The following is an 11,762-nucleotide window of genomic DNA, read 5'->3' as shown; positions in this document are numbered from 1 at the left end:
TATTGAAGGGTCATGAGGACTCGAAACGTCAACTCTTTTCTTCTCCACTGATGCTGCCAGACCTGCTGAGTTTTTCCAGGTAATTCTGTTTTTGTTTTGGATTTCCAGCATCCGCAGTAGTTTTTTGTTTTTATCTCTGCAGAGGCTGGAGCAGTCTAGAGTTCACAATATGTACCATATTACTCAGATGGTCTATGATTTTCTTGTTATGCTACGTAAATATGTCAATGCACAAGCACACAGCAGTGCATAAAATGCCGATGCAATATCCACACAAATGTGTTCTTATTTATCAATGTACCTTCTGTTTTCTTCACAAAATGAGAGGAATTTCTAGATGCTAAAGATATCAAGGGGAATGGGGATAGTGTAGGAAAATGTTTTTGACCTAGCAGATCAGCCATGATCTAGTTGAGTGGTGGAACAGACTTGAGGGACTAAGCAACCTACTCTTTCTCCTTATTTCTACGTTCCGATGAATTTGGTCATCTTCCAGCTGAACACCACTCACTGGGGCACTAACTGTCACTTTCTCAATTTGAAATGGTCAAAGGAAGAGGCACAAGGTGAGTCATTGATGTTAAGAAAGAGGTCACAGTGGTGGTTAAGGATAACCTAGCTGGGGGCCCAGTTTGCTGAGTACTCTCTTCAGTTGTACATACTTACTTTTCAATGGAAGCTGGTATGACACCAGGATAACACTACGGAGCTACTTGCTTCCTTGCATACTGCATTGGAAGGGGGTCAACACCAAGAAATGTACTGCCATTTTCTCCACGAGTTATGTGATGGGAAGCAAGATTGTCTGTGCTGCAGTTTACCACTGTGCACCTGGTAACAACAGTGGTATCTGCAGTGGAGATCTCAGTTAAGGGGCCATAGATACTTTAGGAGCATTATTTATTAATTAATGCTTCCACATACTATTATGAAGGTATTGGGATTTAAATTCCAATGTACTCTCCAGCAGTAACATGCATAGTACAGCACAGATGCAGTTAGTTGGTTGGTTGGCAATTGTCATTACTGTCGTAAGCCATAATAATATCCTGCAAAAAGGGACAGCGCATGTTATGTCTGAAACTGGCAACTGCATTATGGCTCTGGCAAAGAGAATGGTCAGGGATAGTCACAGTTACAAGTAGCCTAAGCCTCAGTATCTTTGCAGCTTGCCAGATGATTACACAGCCAATCTGATCCTTCATCTTGGAGATCACTTAATAATTATGGATATGCTTATCCACAGAAAAATCCATAACACATCCAAAGCAAATGCACCTTCAAAAGACATTAAACGCATTTATAATTACTGTACAACCGAATAACATTAATTCACATTTACTATGTCTTACAGTCTGAATCATCATCGTATAGAAAAGGAAATGTCAGCTGTCCAAATGGCAATCAAAAGTATCTGCCTCTGGAGCTCTTGTCCACATATGTCTGATGACATTAAAGGTGACAGCACTGGTGATTTTTGTTGTCACTGGTAGTGCATTAGAGTGAACTAACTGTCCCTGCAGGTCTTTATGCGCCATATGGGACAGTCTCCATACTAGCCTCTGCTCTTCATACAATGCTTTTCTGTCCTGTCAAGGTGACTGCCTCTGCTTTTTGGGCTAATGCTCACTGAGAGTCATGCACCTTTCTATTGTAGGATCGGAATCCCCTCCAACTGGGAAATATATGGAATATAATTTCAAACCAATGGACATGTTTTGACCTCATGATTGGAACTGTAAATTACAAAAGCCAAGAGCAGTCAGCAGTACAGGGTTGGGTAGCAAGGGGTTAATTCAGACATTTAGTTAAAAAAGCAGTGACTCATCAAAAGGGTTTGGACATTGACTGACTGCTATCAGGGAACAACAGTACCAGGGAAATGCCATCACCTGCCATCAACTAATGCAACCAAGAAACCTGATTACCCAATACAATGCTATAAAGGACATATCATCAATACAATACACTCAAGGAATTATGCAACTAAGGTCTGCACCACAGACCATAGTACTGGTGATAGGGTTATTCCAAACCTCATTAAGTTTGGAGCCAGGGTGATGTTACTGTGTTACTTCAAACAGCAGGAAAATTGCTCATACAATGAGAACTGATAATATTCATCTTCCATGGAAATTCTTGTATTGTTTCAACCAGCAAGAGCTGATGACATTTGTCTGGACTTTGCGTGGAATCAACTAAATGGACATTGGAACAACAGAAAATATGTTTTGACATGCCTGAGTTAAATTATTATAAAAGAAGATCACATCTGAGGTTTTGAGCTGCAGTTAAAAGGGTTGAGTTTGGTTACCTTGACTTAGACCTACAGTCAACACTGGACAGACCAGCTATGTTAAGGATTGTAAATTTCAGCCAACTCGTAGTGATATTGGTCTGAGGGTTTTGTGAAGGTTTGGGGCAAAAACTTGGTGTGTTTTTTTGCCAGTAACTTGTAACTTGTTTCAGCCATACCTTGGTGATATTGGTCTGAGAGTTTTTTCTTAAGATTTCAAGACAAGACGTGGTGTTTTGCCCGGGTTTTTGTAGATTTAAGCTAAGTCATGGGGACTTTGTGTGGAGTTGACATTTTTGTAAGTTTAAGCCCAAGCCATGATGATTTTGTGTCGGATACCGGGAACAGGTTGTTTTAAATTTTGGGTTTTTGTACTGTGGGGTTGTGGGCAATCCAGTAAAGCAATTGTGAATTATCAGAAGAAACTTGTCTCGCTGGTCATTCTGTTCAAGCCATAGACTCATAAATCTGGTGTCAGAAACTTGAGTGTGGGGAGGGTCTCTGAGAAAGAAAAGGGGCACCCCTACACCATGCCCTTTGCTTTCCTTTTCTCCATCTGCTAATGGCCACGATACAGAGACAAAAAAATAGCTTCCTGCACATCACTTGTATCAATAATGCACAGATACTTCAAAATTGTCCTGTTCATTAAGTTCACACTTCAGTTCTGCCCTGGAGTTAAATGCTCACTCTTTGATTTTACTGTGCAGTGGTGGAATGTTGCTTACGTTCATCAAAAACGATCATTCTTCTTAGCTAAAGTGCCTGAACAAATTCTCAAAATAAATGATCTTGGATCAGTACAATGAGTAGCTCTCCCTGTAACAGGTTGGACTTGAACTCGAGTCACTGTGGTATAGGGAGCCCATCTAAAATGACTACACAACTCAGTTCCCTTATTAACTGGTTCAAACGAACTCAGTTAAACATCTTTATGCTTGCCTTGGTGGTCATGTTTACATTGAATTAAAGCAAAGAACCACCAGGAGGCTGAATTTAAACACTCATTTCAAAAGACGCCAACAGAATAGTTCTGAAAATGTTTAATTTGGATTGGATCAGAATTCATAAATATATATTTATATACAGTGATTGCCTAAATTATACATTCTCTTCAAAATTAAAGAATTAGCAATGGGCAGATTACTATTTCATTTATACAAGCCAAAAATATCTCATATTCTGTTTATCACATATTCATGCAAAATTACATGTGTAAAGTACAGGATTTATTACTGTATATAAGTGAAATAAATCTGCCTGATGCAAATTACTTCACTTCGTGCTGATGAGTTTCAGCTAAGAAAATTTAAAATGATTAATTAAAGTTACACCAATTTTTAATTATTCCTTCTAATGTTGGTTTGAGCTCTGTACATTTTGGCACAGCTAATTATTGGCATCAGCTCAAACCAATTCACTTTCGATTCAATTTGATTATAACCACTTGTGTGTAATTGAAAGTTATAATTGGCCTGATGAGTCATTTTGAAGGAGCTTTGTGCTTTTCGAGCTCCAGTTTATGGTGTTGTCATTAATGTTACACTGTCCATGCATCCTTCAAGTGTATGGCTTGCAAAAAATTATTATAACTTTTTTCACATTGGAGGAGTAAGCCTGTTGAAGAACAATCAAAATTTGTGAATCGTATTGTAATAATAAAGACTTTTTCGTGTTGTCTCGTGATTTAATCTTAATCATCATGGTTGGCCAATAGTCTTCTGAGAGCACATCATCCAATGCAATCAATTTGAGCGCAGCTAAGAATTCTTATTCCAAACTCCGATTTGAGAGCATGGAATATGAGTTTCATGTGATTGGTTACTGTAAGGTCATAGTTTTTTTTACTGGAGGTTGAATGTTTTTAGATCCCAAAGACAAATTTACCTGATATTAGCCAAAATATCTGTCATGGATCAACAAAGGCTAAGCTTGATCTAAACTGACAATTGCCAGATCAATAGCAAAGTGTTCCTGAATCAGCATTAATACATCCATCCTTCCTAATATATCAGAATGATCTGTCCAATTCTGATATCCTGCAATCAAACCAATTTTTATATACCATCCTTACTGATAGAGAAATAAAGAAAAATAATCCCTGATATTAGGTCAACAATGATTTGTCTAGCTGAAAATGAATCTATAATAATGCATCTACTCTTGATATTAGATCAGTAATAACACACACCCATTGCTAAAATTAGGCCAATAATGACACCCATCCCTAATTTAGGATCAATTACAATTAGACTTTGCAGCATCTTGTTCAATATCCCTTCAATACAATAATATTATGCTTCCCGCTAATGTTTGTACATGCTTGATAAATTAATGAAATTAGGCTGATGTCATGTGTAATATGCAGGGTTAAGCACTATTATTCTCCAGTACTAAAAGGCAATGTCAGCCTGACACACTCACCTTTTAGTCGCAAAGGTTATGTGTTCTGCAGTGATACATTGCCAGAGATGCTGCCTGATGGATAAGACATTAAAGCGAGCTCCCATCTGTCTATGCAGGTTCAGGTAAAAAATTCCATGACCCTACTGGAACAGGAGCTGGGGAATTTCCCTAGTGTCCTGGTGAACATTTATTTCTCAACCAGCACCTAAAAAAACAGATTAACTGGTCCTTTACATCACTGGTGCTTATGAGACCTTGCTGTAAGCAAATTAGCTGATGTATTTGTCTACATAACAAGAGTAACTACAATTCAAAAGTAGTTCATTGGCTATGCAGTGCTATGGAACATCAAGGACATGAAATATACTATATAAATGCAAGTTCTTTCTTCTTTAACTAAATGAAATATACTTATGAATTTAAAATACACAGATTTGAAACAGCTTATTATCCTTCCTGTTGTTAGTATTCTACTAATAAATTGGAAAATGAGGTTGATGTTATACATAATGGGTATGATTAAGTACGGTTCTGCTGCAGCACTAAAGAGAATAGTTTGAAATGGAATTATTTTTTAGATTGAGAGAGAAATGCTACAGTAACACGATTTAAATGGGACACAGAATGCTTAAAAGATGTTAACATATGATTAACATATGAGAGAACATGACATTTTAAAAAAAAATTGGTGTGACCTTAAATGGAATATTTTAGATCAAGCACATGAGGTTTATTATTATATAGTCATTCCATTTTTCTCAGATTTTATACAGATCAAATGATCACATCGAGGAGTTTAATGAACCTTTTATATATATTTAATTATATGAAAGATTTTTTGACTGCATCTTCTCCTCTGTAATGCATCTGTGTTGCCGTTTTTAAGGATGCCTCCCTTCAGTCTGACTGTATATAGAAATTCTTTTTTTAACATATATTGCCATATTTCCATTATATTCATGCCTTACTGCATTGCTCATGTGCCAGATGCCCATATTCTTCCTGGCAGTGGAGTGTTTTCTCTCTCCAGATCTAGTCTTTGTGGACATCCTCACTCCTCACGATCTTGTAGATCACCCAGTAGAAAATATTAAAAATCAGGAAGACAAGGGGAAAAGCCACTCGTGATACTGTGTCAATTCTTTTTGCTCGGTGGATGAAAAGTTTCCTTGTCTCCTCCGATGATTTGGCCGGAGGTGAAGACTTTGATGTATTGTTATTGCCCTTAATGGCAACTCCATCCTTAGCTTGCAGGCAAGCAGGTCCCATCCCGTATGCAGTGAAGCTGAAACGGCCTTCTACTACCTCATCCTCCTGGAACAAATGAGAAGAATTGAGTTCATAAAGTCTTTGAGCGAAAGCCTGTCTACCCTCCGACCTTTCTACATATGGGAAGTTTCAGCAGACCTTACAGAAAGTAGCAAGTTCAAGTGCAATAACTAGCTTAGTGCAGTGCAAAATAGCTTCACTGACATTGACTCAATGTCTTTCTGACCCAGAGAAACTGCTGTATTCTCTGCTCTTTCAGGTTATTAGTACGATCTGACATTGACTGAATATTTCACAAAAATTGACTCCAATCCAGACTGGTTTCGGCAGGTGAACTCAAATGATTGCTTTAAAAAGCGTAATTAAGATAACCAGTCAATGTGGAGACAGAGATTAACAGCACATGAAAACATCTGTTCATTGATCTGTAACCAATAGTAGGATTTTGAAAACAATTTAAGATGACTCCCATGAATTGCCATGAGTCTAGATCCCTCCTGATCATTTCCAGCTTCCTCTTTTTTAATTCTAAGAGTCTTTGCTGCTTCTTTTTGTACCTCCTTCACCATCAATCTGTCCTTATCTGGTTAGGAGATCTTGCAACAGCTCCTAAATGTTGATCAGCCATCAACCAATTCCATTTCTTGTCAACTTATTCACAGCCACTATCACTTAACCACTAGAACTCACATCAACTTTTTTTTCTAAGAAGAAAATTCTCATCCTTGTTTTCAAATCCCTCCATGGCCTGGTCCCTCCTATGTTTGTAACCTCCGACATCCCTCCGAGAAATCTTCTAATTCCTGCCAATTGAACATCACCATTGGTGGCCGTGCCTTCAGCTGCCTAGGCCCTAAGCTCTGGATTTCCCTCCCCGCAACTCTCCGCCTCTCTACTTCACTTTCTCCTTTTAAGGCATTCTCTGAAAACTACCTCTTGGGCCATTTTTTGCTAATCTGACCCAATGTCTCATATTTTACTTAATGCAAAGCACCTAGGAACATTTTATTACTTTAAAGGCACTGCATTAATTCAAGTTTTTTTTTTAGCTTCAACTCTTCTAGGAGAACTTATAACCTGTCAGTCTTTATTTGTTGTTCGCACAAAAACAGAAAATGCTGGAAAAACTCAGTAGGTCTAACAGCATCTGTGGAGAGAAAGACAGAGTTAACGTTTGAAGTCCGTATGACTCTTCTTCAGAGCTGAAGAAGAGTCATACAGACTCAAAACATTAAATCTGTCTTTCTCTCCGCGGATGCTGTTAGACCTGCTGAATTTTTCCAGCACTTTCTGTTTCTGTTTCAGATTTCCAGCATCCACAGTATTTTGCTTTTATTTGTTGCTCCTTTGCTACATTATCAATGGCTTTACACAGATGTAGAAGTGCTCAATCACTCCTTGAGGGATGACAATGTTTAGTAGAATATTTTTTCTTTAAACTGAGTGACAGTTAAAATTTTGTAAGGTTTCTTTGTCTGTCAGAGATTCTGATTATGGTAGTTGTGACGTGCTTTTTTTCTGACTCTTAGGATGGAATGTTCTGCTTTTGATGGTGGTGAGCTTGGAGGCTGGAAGGGCATGCAATAGGCAGGATGGTGGCATGCCGGAACCCCACCGCCTTCCCACCTCCTCCAGAATTAAGTTGGCGAGAAGGCCCATGGTTGATCTTCCCGCACCACCACCAATTGAGACCCCTTAAGTGGCCTACTATTGACAACTTGAGGGCCTCATCACACCCCGACTGGTATTAACTCAGCTGTCGCCATGTGGCATGTGTGGCAGACAAAACTGTGCGGCCAGATCGTCAGTTCCAGGTGGGGAGCACTCAGTGCCTCATCGAGCAGCTCGGCATTGGGAATGGGGGTGCCTGCCAACCCTCCTACACCCCACTCCCCATGACCACCACCCCACGAAACACACCCCCGCTCCCGCATTACTTACCTCTGGCCTGCATCACTCTGCAATCCTGGGGCTCCAGTAGGTGTTTTTCCTGCAGCAGTAACTGCTTCCCCCATGGCACTGCTGAGCAGAAGAGCTGCCAGCCTGATTGGCCACAGCCTTCAGGCATCTTGATTCAGGGGAAGGCCCACTTGTAGCTGCACCACTGCCTGATTGGCTTGTGGTTTGGTGGGACTTTCTGAAAGAGGCAGTGCGGCTCTCTATCCCCTGGTGCCTCAACAAGGTCCTTTTTTTTATCCATTCACAGGATGTGGGCTTCACTGGCTGGGTCAGCATTTATTACCCATCCCTAGTTGCCCTTGTTCAGAGTCAACCACGTTGCTGTGGGTCTGGAGTCACATGTAGGCCAGACCAGGTAAGGACGTCAGATTTCCTTCCCTAACGGGCATTAATGAACCAGACGGGTTTTTAACAAAAATCAGCAATGGTTTCATGTTCATCATTATACTCTCATTTAAATTCTACCATGGCAGGATTCGAACCTGTGTCCCTAAAGCATTACTCTGGGTCTCTGGATTACCAGTCCAGCAACAACACCACTACACCATTGCCTCCACCCTTATTCCTCTCTCTCTGCACAGTCTCTGCCAGAGTAATTTCACCCTGATTCCCAATTTTTCTTCCATACAAAACCTGCCAGATTTCACTTTACTCTGATCCTTGTGGAAATGTGCTTAACCTCTATTTAATTGAAATTCAAAGTCATAAACCTGTGTCATGTCACTATGAGGCGCAGACTAATCATTTAACATTGTGCCATCCTTTCATTCAATACTTTTAAAAAATGTGTATAATTTTTCTCTTTTTTCCTCTTCTTTGCTCCCATGTCCTTGTCTGCTCTTCCAACCATTTATATATATTGGTAGATGAACAATGTGTGAACACAATGTCCTTGTGTTGGTGCCTGATTTATGCCAGCTGTCGGCTCTATGATGTGCAGTTATAAATAGCTGCAATGCAGACGGTTCATTTCCAGAAGACATTCATTCAGGGCTTAATTTTGATTCATAGCTTCACCTTTGATTGAAATCAGAACTAATCCTTTCTGTAATGCATGTCCTATATGACTGCTATGCATGTCAGACCAGGATACACTATCACTGCAAAACTGGGAACAAGCAGCATAAGTACCAGGCACCAGAAGGGCAAATAACAGGCACATAGAGCGGATAAATGAGACAAAAGGAGTGGGAATACTAGGCACAGTGAAATACTAGGCAAAGCACAATAAATACAGGGCAAAGGCAATCCCAGGCAGGATCGAATACTAAAGCAATCAGCGAGAATAATTGATGGAAGTGGCAGGAATACCAGGCCCAATGAAACAGCAGATATAAGAGGGACTATAATGTGGTAATGGGAATTCTGGTGCAAAGAAATGCAGCCCAAAAGAAGTAGAAAAGTTAGGTACAAAGACATGCTAGACACAAATAGTGAAAATACTGGGCACAACCAGCAGAAATACAGCACACAAGGAGTGACAATCCAGACCTAATGAAACATCAGGTACTTGTAGCAGAAATACAGAAACAGTGAAATATAGAGTATGAACAGCAGTGAGATCTAGCACAGATGACAAAAATAATGTGCAAGAGCACTGGAAATGCCAAGAATAAGCAATAGAAGTACGGTGCAAAAGCAACATACTGTGCATAAGCAGCGGGAATAACGTGTACAAGCAACAGGAATACTGATAACAGGTGGTACAAACACTGTGTACAAATAGCTGTGATACTGGTAACAAGCAGAAAAAATACCGTATGTAAGCAGCAAGAATACCTTATACAAGGATCAAGAATATTGATAACATGCGGTGTAAATACTGTGTACAAGCATTAAGAATACTGTGTACAAGCAGTCAAATGCTGAACACAAGTAGTATAAAAACCTCCTTGTCAGTATTCATGCTGCTTGTACAAGTGGCATAAATATTGTGTACAAGCAGCAAGAATACTGCTCACAGGGGGAGTAAGTGGTGTGTAGAAGCAGCTTAAATACAGATAAAAAGCAGAACAAATGTGCACCAGCAGCAGGCATTCATAGTAAGCGTTAAAAATAATATGCACAAGCAGCGGAATACAAAACTCAGGAGGTGTAAATACTAAGCACAAGTAGTGGGAATATATTGTGTACAGACAACAAGAATACTGATAAGCAGCATAAATACTGTGTACAAGCATCGCTAAAACTGATAAAGCAGCATAAGTACCAAGTACAAGCAGCCAGAAAGCTGATAACAAAAAGTATAAATATTATGTACAAGCAGCAGTAATACTGATATCAAGTGGACTAAATATTGACAAGCAGCTTAAATTCTGATAACAAACGGAATATATTTTGTGTGCAACCAGCAGGAATACTGATAACAAACATAATAAATGCCATTTACAAGCAGCAGCAATACTGATAACAAGCGGAATAAATATTATGTACAAACTAGGGAAATACTGACAACGAGCAGTATTGAGACTGCACAGAAGCAGCTTAAATGATAACTCACAAAATAAGTATTGTGTACAAGTAACTTAAATATTGATAACAAGCAGAATAAATGCCATGTAAAAGCAGCAGCAATACTGATAACAAGGAATATAATGTCCAAGCAGTTGGAATATTGATAACAAGCTGCATATATACTATGTACAAAACTATGGGAATACTGATAATAGGTACTATGAATACTGTACACAAGCCACAGGAATACTGATAACAAGCAGAATAAAAATATTATGTACAAACAGAAACAATACTAATAACAAGTGGCGTAAAGATACAAGCAGCGGGAATACTGATAACAAGGAGCATAAGTACTACGTATATGTAGCAGGCAGGCCAATAACAGAAGGTATAAATATTGTGTACGAGCGGTAGCAATACTGATAACCAGAATAAATATTGTGTACAAGCAGAAGCAATACTGAAAACAAGCGGTATAAATATATGCACAAGCAGTAGGAATACTGATAACAAATAGTATAAATACTGAGTGCAAGCATCTTAAATAATGATAATAAGAATAAATATTGTGTACAAGCAGCAGGAACACTGATAAGTGGAGCAAATACTGTGTACAAACATTATAAATAGTGTATAAGCTGTGGGAATACTGATAACAAGTTAAATAAATAGTGTACATAAACCTCATACACAGATAACATATAATATAAACACTGTGCACAACCAAGGGGGCATACTCAAGGGGAGGTGATGGCATAGTGGTATTGTTGCTGGACTAGTAATCCAAAGACCCAGGTAATGTTCTGGGTTCAAATCCCACTGTAGCAGATGTTGAAATTTGAATTCAATAAAAATCTAAAACTTAAAAGTCTAACGATGACTGTGAAACCATTGTTGTTGCAAAACACGCCTGGTTTATTAATGCCCTTTAGGGAAGGGAAATCTGCTGTTCTGACCTACATGTGACTCCAGACTCAATGTGGCCTAGCAAGCCACTCATCTGGTCAGATGCTTAAGGCCTGGTGACCTCTGGACCTCCCTGCCCCCTGGCCTATCTCCCAGGACCCTGATCGCTCCCCTGTCAACACCCTGGGACCCCTGCCACTTACCTCTCCTCCGGTTCCTGGAGGAACTAGAGAGCTGCTGGCAGGACTTCCTCCCAGTAATGGACTGAAGTCCAGCCTTATGCCAATCCCACCATCTTTAAAATGCACAAGCAGCTTAACCGCTGATAACAAGCAGAAAAAACTATTGACAGGCAGCTTAAATACTGATAACAAAAGGAATATATTTCACGTGCAACCAACAGGAATACCAATAATAAACAATATGAATACTGTGTACAAGCAGCTGCAATACTGACAACAGGCTGAAT

General features: G+C 39.4%; 1 protein-coding gene across 1 annotated transcript in view; it reads right to left on the bottom strand.

Annotated features, from left to right (window-relative positions):
- Window positions 1–3,338: 3,338 nt before the first annotated feature.
- Window positions 3,339–11,762, bottom strand: part of glra1 (glycine receptor, alpha 1) — a 149,549-nt gene continuing 141,125 nt past the window's right edge. Inside the window, exon 10 of the mRNA XM_078549715.1 lies at window positions 3,339–6,027. Coding sequence (XP_078405841.1) covers window positions 5,735–6,027 — 293 coding nt within the window. The 3' untranslated portion in view covers window positions 3,339–5,734. The remainder of the gene's footprint in view (window positions 6,028–11,762) is intronic.

The sequence above is a fragment of the Cetorhinus maximus genome, chromosome 10, assembly GCF_964194155.1.
Source record: "Cetorhinus maximus chromosome 10, sCetMax3.hap1.1, whole genome shotgun sequence".
Lineage (NCBI taxonomy): Eukaryota > Metazoa > Chordata > Chondrichthyes > Lamniformes > Cetorhinidae > Cetorhinus > Cetorhinus maximus.
Note: the sequence above shows the minus strand (reverse complement) of the source record. Positions and strands in the feature narration are given on the sequence as shown.